This window comes from Rana temporaria, chromosome 4 (genome assembly GCF_905171775.1).
Source record: "Rana temporaria chromosome 4, aRanTem1.1, whole genome shotgun sequence".
Taxonomy (NCBI): domain Eukaryota; kingdom Metazoa; phylum Chordata; class Amphibia; order Anura; family Ranidae; genus Rana; species Rana temporaria.
Window position 1 is genome coordinate 239,900,278 of NC_053492.1, and position 18,740 is coordinate 239,919,017.

General features: G+C 44.5%; 1 protein-coding gene across 2 annotated transcripts in view; it reads right to left on the bottom strand.

The window, feature by feature from the left end:
• Nucleotides 1-1,529: 1,529 nt before the first annotated feature.
• The window catches only part of SNX14 (sorting nexin 14), a 112,767-nt gene continuing 95,556 nt past the window's right edge, over nucleotides 1,530-18,740 (bottom strand). For both annotated transcript variants that reach the window (XM_040350052.1, XM_040350053.1), the window contains one exon: nucleotides 1,530-2,098. In XM_040350052.1, coding sequence (XP_040205986.1) covers nucleotides 2,060-2,098 — 39 coding nt within the window. In that variant the 3' untranslated portion in view covers nucleotides 1,530-2,059. The remainder of the gene's footprint in view (nucleotides 2,099-18,740) is intronic.

Here is an 18,740-nt window from a genome sequence, read left to right on the forward strand (position 1 = left end):
TGTGAAAATCAAGATCCTCACTGCAAATTCGACATAAGCGGACAAACTGTCCCACTGGGATCCCTTTGACCGTGTGTTTAGGATGATTGGACTGTGCCATAAGAAGGCTATTACCAGCCATGGGTTTCCTATATAGGCGTGTTATTACATGATCCTGAGATGCCACCATAAGCACATCCAAAAAACAAATCTCCCTATGTTCCATCTGTCCTGTAAACATCAAATTACTGGTGTTAGAGTTTAGAGATATGTCAAAAAAGATCTCAAATCACCCACAGGAGGTCATCTATGTAGCGAAAGATTGTGTGTATGTAAGGTCTGAAAGGGTTTAATCTCCATTGATGTGGGACCATTCCCACCAACAGGTTGGTGAGAGAGGGCTAAAATGTTGCCCCCATCGCAGCCCCACACCGCTGGAGATTAAAAAAAAAAAGCTCCATCAAAAATAAAGTAGTTTCACATGTATACTTTTTCATCTTTTATACCCAAATTTGATATACGTGTATACATGTGTGCTTTGTTCATTGACATTTGATCCTTGATCTGTGGATTGTGATCTGTCAGGGCAGGTGAGTGTTTCACCCCTCCTGGCTTCTGATTGGTCTCACTTATGGACTTTTGGCAACCAATAAACATGCACACCTGTGGGTAATTTAGTGATGAGTAAGCACGTTTGTGTGAAACGCGTCCACCGAGCACCTTTTGGATCGCTGTGTGTCATGCTCCTATGATTTTATGGATCTTCAATCAAATTCATTGATTTTAAATTCCTGGATGTGCCACCACCTTTCTTTGTTTCACTTGGATTTCTCTGGCTGCGAAGCAGATAGGCACCCTGATTCATTCAGCAGTATATGAGATCCTGTAGGTGGCTTGTAAACGATGTGTACCCAGCTCTCTTTTCTATTAGCCAAGTTATTAGCTTACCCACCCAGTCCGTCAGGCTGTGCTCTTCGAGTGGTGGGAAACCGGGAGTGACAGTTCCGTGAAAAGCCCTGCCTACCGTCCTCCAGACCCGCCAATCACAAACGAGCAACAGGATGAAAAGAATGAATCATTGTAGAGTGGGGAGTGTTCCAGAAGCATGGCCTGCACCCTGTTTACACTCCAAAGACCGCTCAATGAAGCTTTTCAGCTGCAATCCCCTCATTGCAACAGTCAAGCTTCTAATGAACAGCTCAGTGACCGGCGTCCGGAAGCTCTTAAAGGACTATTTTTTTTTTTCAGGTCCAGCTTTGAGGGGGCGATGCCAATGCGCCCCCTATTGATGGGCCGCCACTGGTGGAGACATAACAAAGTTTGATATGGGTCGCCAACCAGAATCTTTGAGGCTAATATGACTATACTCTGCAACAGTTTACAGGTTCTCATATAGGGGAACATGGAGACTTTAAATGAGATTCAGGTAGTATTTTTGATTTGTATATCAAGTTTAGGGTACAAAGATGAGCTTTACAAAATGACCACCCAACCAATAAAGAGAAAATGTAGATTGATAGCCCGAAACACAATTTCACACGAATACTAACTTTACTCTTTAAAATTAGTTTTAATAAGTTTAAAGTGAAAATATTTACAAAGTAATATACACAGAAACATCAAATATACTAAGAATTTACATATCACACAAAAATAAAGTGATTTGAAGTGGAGTAACCAAAACTTTGTTTTAGATGGCCCATTACAGATGTGCATTCTTGTGTGATTTCGAGGGCCTATTTCTTTGGAGGCAGTGATGAGACATGGTGATGTCACCTGCACCTCTGGGAATGGTTGGAAGCTGGAGCCAAGTTAAGTACTTTTTAAAAAAATTTTTGTAATAGCTTTATTGTTAAAAGCCTCTGTGGGCGATCTGATATTGAAGGCTTTCAGTAAAGTCGACCTATTTCATGGAAGGTATGCTTAAAAAAAAAAAGAAAGTGTTGGCTGATGTTTGACTTTAAATGTATTTGTCTCCTGAAAAACTGAAGAGGTAAATATGACATTATTGTAACTGAGCCACAGAAAGAGCAAACCAATGTAAGAGCACATTCCTGCAGTTCAATTTCAGTTTTCTTTTTCACATCCAAGTCGGTGTTGAAGAAATCTCTTTCTGAGGCTGAAAAACAAGCAAAATAAAATCAATTTATTGTGTTTTTTGCACCAATGTCACAATTATTTATAGGTTGTAGAAAAATAGCCCATACACTGAAAAACGTAATGGTCAATCTACCCAAATCTGATGTTTCAGACTTTAAAGCTCTAACGAGCAGGGCCCTTTGATCCCCCCTGTATTGAATTGTATTGTAACTGTACTGTCTTCCCCGATGTTGTAAAGCGCTGCGCAAACTGTTGGCGCTATATAAATCCTGTATAATAATAATAGTTAATGGAATGTTAAACTAGCCAACAGTTTCTAAAATCTTTTGATTTGAGGCCTCTAGTGGTGGATTTCCAGGCCTGCACTCCTGAAGTTTCCATTAGGACATTCTATTTAACTGCTGGAATATTATGATAGTGAGACCAACACCAGAGTGGCAACACTTAAATGTGGACAGGAACATTTAATCCTGCAAGGTGGGTAGGAACATAAGCAAGGAGATCTCACCATTGGGACTCACAAGACAGAAGTCAGCAGGTGGCTCAGCCCACTATATTCTACCTATACCTGAAATATCACTCGGACGTTTAATTCCTGTGTTAGATAACAGTACAAATACTTATCGAACAGTTCAGAAAAATGATGTGCAGTAATCAACAGCAACCAATCACTGACCAGTTTAACAGTTTAATAATGTCACAAAATATATATTTTTTTGCTATGGATTTCTACACATTACTGCTCTTTGCACACTTTGAATTAGCAAAGCACTGATTGCTACAATGGTATTTGGTCTTTAATGTTAATATAGAAAAGCACAAAACGATAATGGTACAGGAGATCATTAATATAGGACTGTGTGACTTCAATGCCCAGTTTTAAGGTAGCAGGTACACGCTAAGACGCTCTCGTGAAAGATAGAATTGAATTGTCGCACTAGCAGAAGGTATATCAACCTTAGCATTTTTTGGATTTCAATGAATGCACCTACTTAGTGAAACTCCCTTCCCACTGTCCACAAGGCTACTTAACCAATCATTTACCCTCATGCTTTATCCAGACTTGAGGTCAGCACACAGTAAAACCAGTCCAAGACAGTACCTTAAAACCAGACCCTCTTGGCTGAAACATAACCACCCCCAATAAAGAGTTCCTGGTCCTCTGGACTGGGGAGTGAGCACTGGACTAAAGCCCCAAATTTATAACAGCTACAAATATTGAAAGAGAAGGAGCTAGACTGATCAGATGGTTATCACTTGGTAATTACACAGAAAAGAACCAGATGGCAGAAAATACATTTCTTTAACCACTTCTCTACTTTGGGTGTTTTTCAGATTTGGCGTTTACAAGACTAAAACATTTTTTTTTGCTAGAAAATTACTTAAAACCCACAAACATTATATATTTTTTTTTCTAATACCCTAGAGAATTAAATGGCGATCATTGCAATACTTTTTGTCACACCATATTTGCGCAGCGGTCCTACAAGCGCACTTTTTTTTGAAAAAAATCACTTTTTTGAATTAAAAAATAAGACAGCAATAAATTTGGCCCAATTTTTTTATATATTGTGAAAGATAATGTTACGCCGAGTAAAATGGTACCCAACATGTCACGCTTACAAATTGCGCCCGCTCGTGGCATGGCGTCAAACTTTTACCCTTAAAAATCTCGATAGGCGACGTTTAAAAAATTCTATAGGTTGCATTTTTTGAGTTACAGAGTAGGCCTAGGGCTATAATTATTGCTCTCGCTCTAACGATCGCGGCGATACCTCACTTGTGCCGTTTGAACACAGTTTTCATATGCGGGCGCTACTCACGTATGCGTTCGCTTCTGCGCACAAGCTCGTCGGGACGGGGCGCTTTAAAAATTTTTTTTTTTTTTTTTCTTATTTATTTTTATTTATTTTATTATTTTTTACACTGGAAAAAAAAAAAAATTGATCACTTTTATTCCTATTACAAGGAATGTAAACATCCCTTGTAATAGAAAAAAGCATGACAGGTCCTCTTAAATATGAGATCTGGGGTCAAAAAGACCTCAGATCTTATATTTAGACTAAAATGAGAAAAAAAAAAAAAAATTGGAAAATGTCATTTTTTCAAATGACAAAAAAAAAAAAAATGTTTCTTTAAGAGGCTGGGCGGGACTGACGTTTTGACGTCACTTCCGCCCAGCCGAGCTATGGGGACGGGCGAAGGAGATTTTTCCTTCAGTCTCGTCCCCGCTCAGCTGCCGAACGGTCGCGATCTCCTCCGCCGCTACCGACGGCTCCGGTAAGCGGCGGAGGGCGCGGGAGAGCGGCGGGAGGGGGGGGGGCCCCTCTCCCGCCACCGATAACGGCGATCTCGCGGCGCATCCGCCGCGGAGACCGCCGTTATCGTTACCAGAACCGCTGACAGTAAAGATAGATACCTCGGTTGTGGCAGCAGCTGCTGCCGTTACCGAGATATGTATCTTTAAAGTTAGGCCGTATATAGTCGTACAGCGGTCTGGAAGTGGTTATAGAACATCACGGGACACAGAGCCTAGTAATTACCAAGTGGGTTATATTCCACCTTCAGGTGCTGGACACTGGTGTAATCAATTAGACAGGAAGTTTCCTCCCTATATAACCCCTCCCATACTGGGAGCACATCAGTTTTTTCGCCAGTGTCTAAGGTATTGGTCACGAGTGAAGATGTGCTCTGAGGAGCTCCACTAGAGGGATCAATGCTGGATTTTTTTTTTAACAGAAGGAATTTTATTAAAAAATAGAAAACACCATTATACATGTGAAGAGCTGTAGGCAATACATGAAAGTAAAATAAGTCATCAGACATCAATGCTGGATTTAACCACTTGCCGACCGCCCACCGTAGTTTTACGGCAGCAGGTCGGCTCGGCTGCGCAAAATCACGTATTATAACGTGATTTTGCATTGCGCCCCCTGCTCGCCCCTGGTGCTGATGTGAGTGCCCGGCGGGTGCGATCACGCCGGGCACCCACGATCGCTCGTGACAGAGCGAGAACCGGGAGCTGTGTGTGTAAACAGGGGGAGAAATGACTGATTGTATGTAAATACAATGTATGAATAGCGATCTGTCATTTCCCCTACTCAGTCCAACCCCCCTTCAGTTAGAACACAATGAGGGAACATAATTAACCCCTTGATCGCCCCCTAGTGTTAACCCCTTCCCTGCCAGTGACATTTTTACAGTAATCAATGCATCTGTATAGCACTGATCGCTATAAAGATGCCAATGGTATATTTTTGGGGGATATTTATTATAGCAAAAAGTAAAAAATATTCTTTTTTTTTTTTCAAAATTTTCGCTCTATTTTTATTTATAGCGCAAAAAAATAAAACTGCAGAAGTGATCAAATACCACCAAAAGAAAGCTCTATTTGTGGGAAAAAAAGGACACCAATTTTGTTTGGGAGCCATGTCGCATGACCGCACAATTGTCAGTTAAAACGACGCAGTGCCGAATCGCAAAAAGGGGCCAGGTCCTTTACCTGCATAATGGTCCGGGTCTTAAGTGGTTAAAGTGGAACTTCACTCTCTCAGTCAACATTGATTATTTGTAATCCTTATGCTGCTAGCATTGGTGAATGGATAGGAAAATATATCATATTTGCTTTTTTTTTTTCCTTCAGTTACGTCCTGGTTACCATGCCTAGGCAAATGTTGTCATACATCCCAGGAGTATGACAGTAGGGGAGGAGGGGCTTTCTCAGCTAAAGCACACCCTCTCCTGCTTGCACGCCTGAGCTAAGGGCAGGTGGATTCCAGGAAGTAAATGCTACATAAATCATCTGCCCCTACTCAAGATGGCCGTGGCTAGGAATGCCAGGGGGTGTTTTTCAAAGTGATTTCTTAAAATAAAGCACGGAGACATGGATGAATGAGTGAGATTGTATTTAATATTAAAAATTATGAATGAATTAAATAGCATTTTTGGTTTGTGGTGTTCAGATGACGTGCAGTTCCATTTTACTTGATATGCCCAAAAAAATATTTACTTTAAGTTCACTTTCCAGTCTAAAATCGGGTGGAACATGTAGCATGTTCCCAAAGGTAAACTTATCCTTGGAGTAAATCATTTAAAAAATAAATAAAAAATCTAGGATTACCTCTATGCAACTTTGAATACAGCAATATAATACATGATAAAATATTCCTGAATAAAATAATAGAATACATGATGATGAAATATACCAGATGGAAGCTATCTAGGAGTGGCTGTAGTAATTAAGACGTGCCATGACAACTGGTGGATTACAGCAATGCAACTATGTCAGGCATGATTCACAAATAGGAGTGTAGTATTATATACGTAAATTTCATCAAGCCAATACATGCACCAAATGAAGGCGCCTCCAGTATATCAGATAAAAGTCACAGCTTAGCCAACTTGTTCTATCTCAATTTTTCTCCTTCTCTACTCCCAGCTTCTCCTTTAATCCCAGCGTCTCCCTTAATCTGCATGATTGAAAAAAGCTTGCTTATGCATGAAACCACTTTCATTTCAATTTAACTAGAAAATGCAATGACTGCGCAAAACTAAAAAGTGTGTAAGGTTCAGAAAATAACTATACCCTAACCTTTCTACAGGCTCCACCTCACACATTTCTTGTGCTCAGTCCATTATATCACAAGCATAATGTTATAAGTAGGGTTGTCCCGATACCACTTTTTTAGGACTGAGTACAAGTACTGATACTTTTTTTCAAGTAGTCGCCGATACCGAATACCGATACTTTTTTTTAATGTGTCCCCAAATGCAGCCATGTCTCCCCACAAATGCAGCCATGTCCCCCCACAAATGCAGCCATGTCCCCCCACAAATGCAGCCATGTCCCCCCACAAATGCAGCCATGTCCCCCCCCATATCCAGCCATGTCCCCCCCCATATCCAGCCATGTCCCCCCCATATGCAGCCATGTCCCCCCATTATCCAGCCATATCTCCCCCCCCCATATCCAGCCATGTCTCCTCCCCCCCCATATCCAGCCATGTCTCCTCCCCCCCATATCCAGCCATGTCTCCCCCCCATCCAGCCATGTCTCCCCCCCCATCCAGCCATGTGTCTCCCCCCCATCCAGCCATGTGTCTCCCCCCCATCCAGCCATGTGTCTCCCCCCCATCCAGCCATGTGTCTCCCCCCCATCCAGCCATGTGTCTCCCCCCCATCCAGCCATGTGTCCCCCCCCCATCCAGCCATGTGTCTCCCCCCCATCCAGCCATGTGTCTCCCCCCCATCCAGCCATGTGTCTCCCCCCCCATCCAGCCATGTGTCTCCCCCCCATCCAGCCATGTGTCTCCCCCCCATCCAGCCATGTGTCTCCCCCCCATCCAGCCATGTGTCTCCCCCCCATCCAGCCATGTGTCTCCCCCCCATCCAGCCATGTTTCCCCCCCATATGCAGCCATGGCCCGCTTACCTGCTACCGCCGACTGTGTACAGTACTACGGCCGGTGCAGTGCCATGAAATGCGATTTGCTATGAAATGTGATGGTCCGCTTGCCATTGCAGAGTTGCAGAGTCAATGAACCCATGTTACTCACCACGCTGCAGCTGCTTTACTACTGCGCATACAGGTCTACGCTAATAGCGTAGACTCGCTGAGACTGATGACGTGTGTATATGTCACATGACATGAGTGAGCCAATGGGATGTGATGGAGGCGGACCATCACATTTCATGGCAAATCGCAGTTCATGGCAATGCACCGGCCAGGAACATTACAGCTTTGAATAGCTTTGTAATGATTGGTGCCGCGCTGCGTGTATAGACACTCCCCCTCGCTCGGGATTGGACAGTTCACCCGAGCAAGGGGGAGTGTCTATGCGCGACGCAAATCATTACAGCTATTCAAAGCTGTAATGTTCCCGCCCGTATTACACAGTCGGCGGTAGCAGGGATGTGGTGTAACGGCGGCGGATCGCGGCGGCGGGTGGCGCCGGTCGGCGGCGGCGGGGGTTAAGTATTCTATTTGTGTATCGGGGCGGGGTATCGGCGTCTGAGTACCGCCGAAAAAACTCGGAATCGGTCCCGATACCGATACTAGTATCGGTATCGGGACAACCCTAGTTATAAGGCAAGTATGTTGCAGCAGAAGTTAACTTAGTGCTTAGGATTAGTTTAGTGACTAGGTGGCGAAAGCTAATTATAATACTGGCCGTGCACAATATAATTTTAAATCAATATCAACCACTACCAGCTGTAATCCCCAAAATTCCTTCTTTTATAGTTTGCCCTCCTTTAGTGACGCAAGGTCTGTGCTTCGGCTCTGTCAACAACTACTGCTATCCTCTCCCTGTTGTATCCTACCTTCCAATCTTCTACGTTTTTTAAAACATAGAGTTTGTATTTATATATGTAAACTGAGACACCTTTCATCACTACATATGCAGGGTCTGTTTCATAGGGATAGTACTTTAGTCATCTTTTTCACAACACGAGTCTAGGGGTCGGTCAGTCAACCTACTTAAGACAATGCACAGCCTTTGAGGCATGCTTCTTAATTTGCCAAGGAGGGGGATTGAAAAAAACTGCAGGAAAATACAAAGTGGTCAAACTACAAATTTCTACAATTATTACAGTAACAAAACATATGAAAGAATGTAAAAATCACAAAAACAAATTTTTAAAGGAATGCATAATGTTCTTGTATCTAATGCTGCAGTGGGGATTAATTGGAATTAGATTTGGTGTAAAATCATAAGGTATTTAAAGAAAACAAAAACACCCAGAGCCAGATTCAGGTAGATCGCTGCATCTTTGCGGCGGCGTAACGTATCTCATTTACGTTACGCTGCCGCAAAGATTTACAGGCAAGTGCTTGATTCACAAAGCACTTGCCTGTAAAGTTGCGGCGGCGTAACGTAAATCCTCCGGCGCAAGCCCGCCTAATTCAAATGATCCGGCTAGGGGGCGTGGATCATTTAAATTAGGCGCGTTCCCACGCCGAACGTACTGCGCATGCGCCGTCTCTAAAATTTCCCGACGTGCATTGCACTAAATGACGTCGCAAGAACGTCATTGGTTTCGACGTTAACGTAAATGGCGTCCAGCCATACGCCGGCGTATCTCTTTTGAGAATCTGACCCTTAGTCTACGTCAGGGATCCTCAAACTAGGGCACTCCAGCTGTTGCGGAACTACACATCCCATGAGGCTTTGTAAAACTCTGACATTCAAAGACATGACTAGGCATTATGGGAATTGTAGTTCCTGAACAACTGGAGGGCCATAGTTCGTAAACCTATAATCTATTTTCAGTATGTCTAGCATCATCTCTATACAGTTTTTTTATGCCAATTTTTTTTTGTACACACAGTAAAATCCTTTTCTTGGAATTTAGTGAAAGACACAGGAAACCTAAAACCTTGGAATTATACTGCTGCCTACAGAAGAATTGGACACTAGAACAACTTCCCTGAATCGAATACTAAATGCTGGAGCATCGACCACGGGCAGACTGATTCAGCACATTAACCAGTTTGGTTTGTCCAGAGACCTCACTAACAATGACAGAATATTGTGCTGCAAATATTTAGAGTGGAATTGGGCAAAGTGAACTACCTTGAAGGAGCCTATCTGTAACCCCAAGACCCTCTCTTTGAAATCATCAGTAACCAGGAGTTACTTTACCATTCTTATGCAGATGACACACAACTGTACTTTCGCATCTGCAACAAAAAGGATCATTATCTTGGACTAGAGAAATGCCTTACTTTAATAGAAAACTGGATGACGAAGAGTTATCTTAAACTCAACGGCTCGAAAACAGAACTTCTCCTGTTTCACGCCAATCGAAAGAATCATCCCGCAACAACTTGGACCCCCCCCCCCCTGCCCATTCTGGGTAAAACCATCACCCCTAGCACCAAAGTCAAAAGTCTTGGAGTCATTTTCGACACCTACATGACAATGGATGCACAAATAGGGTCAGTAGTCAGCGGATCGCACCATCTGCTGCGCCTACTATGCAGACTCATTCCCTTCATCCCAAAAGAAGACATAGCAGTCGTGGTGGGAACAATTATCAACTCCAGACTTGACTATGCTAATGCCCTGTATCTCCGACTCCCTAAGATTTGCAGTCCAAGGACCCAGACTGTGGAATGCTTTACCAACCTGCATCCGATTGGAGGTGGATCACTTGGCCTTCAGAGGAAAAATCACAACCTATCTCTTCTGAGGGCAAAAAGTCTCGCTCAGAAAATGGATTCCAAGCGCCCAGAGGCGTTTCAGTTTGCATGTGTTGCGCTAAAAAGAGATTTTTAATACAGCTTACCTGTAAAATCTTTTTCTTGGAGTACATCACGGGACACAGAGCGGCATTCATTACTATATGGGGTTATATGGAGTACCTTCAGGTGTAGACACTGGCAATCTCAAACAGGAAATGCCCCTCCCTATATAACCCCCTCCCATAGGAGGAGTACCTCAGTTTTGTAGCAAGCAGTATGCCTCCCAAAATGGTCCTCAAAAAAGAGGGGTGGGAGCTCTGTGTCCCGTGATGTACTCCAAGAAAAAGATTTTACAGGTAAGCTGTATTAAAAATCTCTTTTTCTTTATCGTACATCACGGGACACAGAGCGGCATTCATTACTATATGGGATGTCCCAAAGCAATGCTTACAATGAGGGGAGGGAGAACATCTCCAAGACAAAAGGATTTAATTTAGAGATATACTCAAATCATAATAAATCCAACTTAGTTGAGAAAAATAAAATTTTTAAATTTAACTCGAACAAGAGGAGCCCCCGGAATCCGAGGGTCTCAAACTGCAGCCTGCAGCACTGCCTGCCCGAAGGCAGTATCAGTATTCCTTCTTACGTCCAACTTGTAGAATTTTGTAAACGTGTGGACAGAAGACCAGGTTGCCGCCTTGCAAACTTGAGCCATAGAGATCTGGTGGTGTGCTGCCCAGGAGGCGCCCATGGCTCTAGTAGAATGAGCCTTTAATGATACTGGAGGAGGCAACCCTTTCAAGCCGTAGGCCTGAGTGATTAATTGCTTAATCCACCTAGAAATGGTGGACTTTGCAGCTGCCTGCCCCTTCTTGGGCCCATCCGGTAGAATGAACAGCACATCTGTCTTCCGGATCTTCTTTGTAGCTTTAAGATAGGCCTTCATGGCCCTGACAATATCCAAGGTATGCAGCAACCCTTCCTTTCTGGAAGTAGGTTTAGGGAAGAAGGATAGTAATACCAAATCCTGGTTCAAATGAAAACTGGATATGACCTTCGGAAGGAAGGAAGGATGAGGGCGGAGAACGACCCTGTCCTTATGAAAAACAAGATATGGTTCCTTACAGGATAAGGCTGCCAGCTCCGAAACTCTTCTTGCGGAAACTATGGCAACCAAAAATACTAACTTCCTTGTCAGTAGAACCAAAGGAATATCAGCCAACGGCTCAAACGGTTGTTTCTGTAAACTTGACAGAACAAGATTTAAATCCCACGGACAAAGCGGGGATTTAACTGGAGGTCTAATACGTAAGACCCCTTGAAGGAAGGTCTTAACCAGCGAGTGGGTGGCCAGCGGCCGCTGAAACCACACTGACAGAGCAGAAATCTGTCCTTTGATTGTGCTTAATGCCAATCCTTTATCCACTCCTAGCTGGAGAAAACTTAATACTCTATCGATGGTAAATTTGCGAGAAAGCCATCGCTTGGACTCACACCAGCCTACATAGGCCTTCCAGACCCTGTAATAAATCACCCTAGAGACCGGTTTCCTGGCTCTGATTAGGGTAGAGATTACTTTCTGAGACAGACCTCTACCCCTGAGAATCAGGGATTCAGCTTCCAGGCCGTCAAATTTAGATGCCGTAAGGCAGGGTGGAGGATCGGACCTTGCGATAGCAGGTCTGGCCGTAGAGGAAGAGTCCAAGGGTCTCCCACTACCATCCTTAAGATTAGTGAGTACCATGCCCTTCTGGGCCATGCTGGAGCTACCAGGATGACTGGTATGTGCTCCACCCGGATCCTGCGCAGCAGGCGGGGTAGTAACTGGAGCGGGGGAAACGCATAAAGAAGTTTGAACTGATGCCAAGGGCAAACCAACGCATCGGTTCCGCAGGCCATCGGATCCCTTGAGCGGGACATGAACCTGTCTAGTTTCTTGTTGAGTCTCGATGCCATGATATCCACGTCCGGCACTCCCCATCTTTGGCAGAGTGCTTGAAAGACTAGTGGATGCAGAGACCATTCCCCCGGCCATAGAGTCTGGCGGCTTAAGAAGTCCGCCTGAAAGTTGTCCACTCCTGGAATGAATATTGCCGATATGCAGGGCACATGAGCCTCTGCCCATAGAAGAATCAAGCTCACCTCTCTCTGAGCGGCTTGACTCCTGGTTCCCCCTTGGTGATTTATGTGTGCCAGGGCCGTGGCATTGTCTGATTGAATTCTCACCGGGAACCCCTGCAATTTTGACGTCCAAGCCCTGAGGGCTAGTCGAGCAGCTCTGAGCTCCAAGATGTTGATGGGCAACTGCTTCTCTGGCTTTGCCCAAGTACCTTGGCGAGTGCAACCATCCAAAATTGCTCCCCAGCCCGTCAGGCTGGCGTCTGTGGTCACTATCTTCCAAGCCACTGGGCTGAAAGACCTCCCCTTCAGTAGATTCTGAGGGTCTAACCACCAACACAGACTTTGTCGGACTCTTGATGAGAGCGGCAACGGGATATCCAAGGCCTGTGGCCTTCTGCTCCATGCTGACAGGATGGCTGCCTGTAGGATGCGAGTGTGGCTCTGGGCGTATGGTACCGCCTCGAATGTGGCCACCATCTTGCCTAGTAACCTCATACATAGGCGAATAGTCAGTTCTTTCTTGCTTAGAACCAGTAGGATTAATTCCTTGATGGCTTTTACCTTCCTCAGAGGTAGGAACACTCCTTGTTGTTCTGTGTCTAATCTCATGCCGAGATATTCCAACTGCTTTGTGGGCTGGAAAGCTGACTTTTCTCGATTTAGGACCCAGCCGAACCTCTCGAGGTATTGGACCGTGAGGGCCACTGCTCGCTCCAAGCCGGGAGACGAGTGATCTATGACTAGGAGGTCGTCCAGGTATGCTAGGATCGTGACCCCTTGGATCCTTAGTTTGGCTAGGATTGGAGCTAGGACCTTCGTGAACACCCGGGGGGCCGTAGCCAACCCGAAGGGAAGCGCCACGAATTGGAAGTGACGCGAAGCCACCATGAAGCGTAGATATCTTTGATGTGGCTGATAAATTGGAACATGAAGGTAGGCATCCTTTATGTCTATGGACGCCATGAAGTCGTCCTTCTGGAGTGTGGCAGCTGCTGACCGCACGGATTCCATCCGAAATGAGCGGATCTTTAGATATGCATTTACCATCTTTAGGTCCAAAATTGGCCTGACATCTCCATTGGATTTTGGGATGATGAATAGGTTGGAGTAGAAACCCAGCCCCTGTTCCAGGACTGGTACCTCTACTATTACTTCCTGGGAAAGTAGATGATCTAATGCCGATCTTAATGCGGCTCCCTTTTCCGGATCGTTTGGAATCCTCGACTTCTGGAAATGAGGAGGAGGAAACCTTAGGAAATCTAATTTGTAGCCTGTGGCCACGGAAGACCGTACCCACTCGTCGGGAATGCTGGCTTCCCAAATCTCTGAAAAGAGTCGCAGCCTTCCCCCCACCTTCGTGGGTGGGGGCGCCCCTTCATAAGGTTGGCTTGGGGGCTGGTTTTGCTGGTTTGCGAAACCACTGCCTTTTGCCTCTAACAGCCTGTCCTTGTGATCTGCTGTTGAAGCCGAAGTTTGCTTTTGCAGGAGGCCGTCGATACTGCTTGGCATTAGAGGGCCCCTGCCCAGGGGAATACTGTCGTTTAAACGCAGGTCCCTGAACCTTCTTCTTAGTTGGCAAGAGAGTACTCTTGCCGTTTGAAATGGTCTGAATGTATTTATCTAGGTCTTCTCCGAAGAGTCGTCCTCCATGGAAGGGGAACCCTACCAGGAGCTTCTTGCATGGGGGCTCAGCCTCCCAGCTTTTTAACCATAAGAGTCTTCTCATATGGATAAGGGATAACGATAAACGTGACGCTTGCTGGATAGAATCCTTGATTGCGTCTACCGTAAAACATATGGCCTTAGGGACATCCGAAAATTTTTCTGCCTGCTGGGCCGGAATAAGTTTAAGCATCTGCTTAAATTGATCCGATAATGCTTGAGCGACCCCAATCGCAGCCACAGCTGGCTGTACTACTGCCCCTGCAGTAGTGAAGGAGTTCTTAAGTAGTGCTTCCAAGCGCTTATCAACTGGATCCTTGAACACCTGTATGTTTTCTACAGGGCATGTTAACGATCTGTTAACACATGAGATGGCTGCGTCCACTGCAGGAGTAGCCCATCTTTTGGAAAAATTTTCTTCCATAGGATATAGGACAGAGAACCTTTTAGGTGGTAAGAAGATCTTATCTGGCTTGTTCCAATCTTGGAACAAAATTCCCTCTAATAGAGGATGGATCGGAAACACAGCATTGCTTTGAGGCGCCCTCAGTGAGCCCAAAGCTGAAACCGTCGATACCTGGAGATCTGGTACTGGCAAGTTGAATGTCCTATGGACCAAGTCCGACAATCCTTGAATCCACCAGCTCTCCCTCAGGGAGACTGCCCCAGACTCCTCTGTATCCGGGTCTTCGATCCCTGAACCTACTTGGTCCGTGTCCAAGAGGTCGTCCAATTCCCCTGAGGAAAGGACCTCCTCTTCTGAGGGTCCGCGCTCGGGCGACGGAGATCTATTCCGCTTACTGCCCCGCATAGCTGCGGATATCATTTTTCCCATGCTTTTCTGCATCTCTTTTAAAGAGGTGAGTAATACCTCCTCCGTGACCATCTTAGGGTTGGACTGACCCGCGTCAGCTCCAGCCCCAGATCCCGATGGCCCCAAGGCTCCCTGTAGGGAAAACAGCGGCATACCATGGTACAATACCGAGGTACACCTGCTACCTATTGGTATTTGGAACTATAAAAGTTAATTGTCCAAACACCTGTTTGGGGGATAAAAAAAAAAAATGCTTCCTCTCCCCTAGATGACTTTTTTTTTTTTTTTTTTTTTTTTTTTCGTTTTTGTTTCAAATCCAGGAAAGAAAAAACATTCTGTCCCCCTGAGTAGTATTGCAAAGAAAAACTATGAGATGGAAAAGAAACAGCCTATTTCTAGGCTTGACAAAACAGTCCTCTGAAGACTGCAATATCCTTTCTGGCCACTGTGTGTCCTCGGCGCCCCGTGCTGCCGCTCTGGTCTTTCTCCTCAGTTCCAAAGTATTGATGGAACAAACAAGGAAGGGCCGCCCCTTCCTTTAAGCCACTGACCCGCCCTTCCCCCCCAGCAACCTCAAACAGGAAATGCCCCTCCCGACAGGGGGAGGGGGGGAGGGGAGGGGGAGGGGAGGGGGAGGGGGGGGGATTTTGGGAGGAAGGGACCTCTCTGTTCCAGCAAACTGCAGCCTGCAGCCTGGAACCATGAGGAGGTCAGCGTTTTGCCTGCTTGCAGGCTCTGAGGAGGAAGACTGAATGGAGCATCGCCTGGAGGCCTGCAGGTAAGCAAAGCTCTCTGACACACACATATATTTTTATATAACACAGGCCCCACTCAATGCTTTTCCAACACTACAAGGGAGGTCACATCTTATGGGGAATAATACATAGAGAGCCATCCTATCTTTATGATATGTGACTAGTTTGCCAGATGCAGTGCATAACTTTAGGCATGTCCCCTGTGACCCCCCAGAAAAAAACCTGCTAAGAACCAAGTTCCGCAAGTTTTCCCCTCACTTACCTGCTCCATGCCGCAGGACTTTGCCAAGCAAGAGGCCCAATCTTCCCCCATCTCCGTGGGGATGTCTAGACCTTCAGGCCCTGGGTTCCTATGAAGGATCCACTGTCCTGGGCCCATATAGCACCCTGGCAACAGAAAACTTTAGGTACCCAAAGGTTTCTAAGTTCTGGGCCCAGGGTCCAGCTCTCTAAAAAGAAAAGCATTATGGGCTATACCCCAAGGGTTTGGGGTCCGGTTACTGACCACTTTAGCGCTGAGGCTTTTTTGGACAGAACCGGTAGCTCACCTAATCCCAAGGATGCGGAGGCAAGCTAAACCATGACTAACACCTAAGACACTGGCGTAAAAACTGAGGTACTCCTCCTATGGGAGGGGGTTATATAGGGAGGGGCATTTCCTGTTTGAGATTGCCAGTGTCTACACCTGAAGGTACTCCATATAACCCCATATAGTAATGAATGCCGCTCTGTGTCCCGTGATGTACGATAAAGAAATAAAGTTTCTCACTCACGCAGCATCAGAGGGTCAAACAACTTCTAGATGGGGAACATGGTTTTGAGACATTAGAGAGTGAAGTTTATTCTGGAGAAATAACGCTTTAGCCTGGAAATGTCCAAGACCAGCCTGGATACTTTAGGCAAAGAGTCAGTCAACATTGCTTTCCGAAGATTCAGGCTTGCCTGAACCTCAGCAAATTTTGATCAGTCAGAGACACATTTGTCTTCCAGAGCCCTTGCCAACTGTTCCCACAACATGAGGTCACCAAGTATCACACACTTAGAATACTTCAGGAGTTCAACAGTACTAACTAGAGCAAGCACACCTAACCTAATTTGTAGAAGTCATGAAAGGTCCACAAAATGGTAGTGCAAAGGTCCTGCAGCAAAAACGCAGAATATGCTGGTGAGCTGGAAAGCCTCTGGAAAAAAATCTCTGAAACCTTTCTGCAACATGGACTGGAGGCTATGACCTCTTGCGAAATCACTTCATAGGGGTTCCCATGAGGATCAGCAAGCTGGTGGGGAGATACAGGGAGGCTTGATGTCAGAAAGTTGAGCATCAGGCAAGGAACAAAAAGCGAGTTTGTAGCCCTGAGATACCACCACAAGCACCTAAGCATTGTGGATGCAAGACATCCGGGTGACACTTAAAGTCAAAAGATATCCCCCCCACTCTGAAAAGTAAGGGCCCATCTTTATTCTCAGAAGGAATTGTCAGTGGTTTGTAGCATTGGCGGTGGTCACACCATGATGAAAAGCAATGAAAATGTAGCGCAACCCCCAAAAAATATATAAATATATAGTGGATACCGAAGGACAAAGGTAAACAAAAGTTTGATGAAACTAAAATTAATTATGTGATAAAATTGCTATTAACAATCAAGGAGTTAATCAAGTGCTGATAGCTGGAGACAAAACAGTCCACTGATCAAATGAAAGATAGCTGGCTTCACAGTTGATATAGTTGAATCTTCCAGGAAATACATATACATCCGCATGCGGAGACACAAGATAATATTCGGGCAAGTTGGCCCCTTACCATGAAAGATGGATCTCTGTTAGGAGATCATACAGGCAAATAATGCAGATTCCATGGGTCACAGGAGTGCAGGAAAGGTGGATCCGTCCTCTTTAGTTCAAAGGAACAATGGTGATCAGCTCAGCTCCACTCGTTCACAGCTCTCCCAGGGATGGCATAATTAGCAAATATAATTAGAGGAAAAAAAGAGGCTTCATAGTGCATTACGTTTGAAAAAGTTCATAAAAACCTCTTTATTAAAAGTTGCTGGAAGATTCAACTATATCAACTGTGAAGCCAGCTATCTTTCATTTGATCAGTGAACTGTTTTGTCTCCAGCTATCAGCACTTAATTAACTCCTTGATTGTTATTAGCAATTTTATCACATAATTCATTTTAGTTTCATGAAACTTTTGTTTACCTTTGTCCTTCGGTATCCACTATATATTTATATTTTTTTGGGGGGTTGCGCTACATTTTCATTGCTTTTCATCTTTATCCCATTGCTGCATATTCCAGCAAGTTCCAAAAATTGCAGCACCTCTTCAGAGTTTTCTGTCCCAATTTTAACTTTTTATATATATAATTTTTTCTCTTTTTTCACTTTATGTTGTTTGTATGAGACTATATATATATATATATATATATATATATATATATATATATATATATATATATATATATATATATATATATATATATATATTAATCACTGATTGTGCTAAATGGGAATTTGCAGGATTTGTCCCAAACTAACCCTCCCATTATCAGTGTTTTCTTTTCACATTTGCAAATTGCAAACCACTTTAGGGAAGCGCAAGTTCACCATTGCTTTACACACGGTGGTCACACCATGGAAGCTCAGGGCAAGCAGAAATGGAAGGGACAATTTTTAGCAGGTACGGACAGAGATGACTTTGCAGTCTGTTCCTGATGCCGCATACACACCATCACTTTATGTGATGAAAAAAAACGACATTTTCTGTGAAGTAAAAAATGACGTTTTTGAAAGTTCAATTTTCAAAGACGAAGTTGCATACACACCATCGTTTTTCTCACAATGTTCTAGCAAAGCGAGGTTACGTTCACCACGTTTTTCCATTGAAGCTCGCTTCATAAGTAGCTTCTGGGCATGCGCGGGTGAAAAAACGTCGTTTTAAACGACGTTTTTGCTACACACGGTCAATTTCTGTGAAGTAAAAAGTGCACTTTTGAAAAACGACACATAAAATTGAAGCATGCTTCAATTTTTTTTGGTCGTTTTTTAGAAGACATAAAACGACGTTTTCACCCACACACGGTCAATTAAAGTGACGTTTTTAAAAACGTCATTTTTTTTCA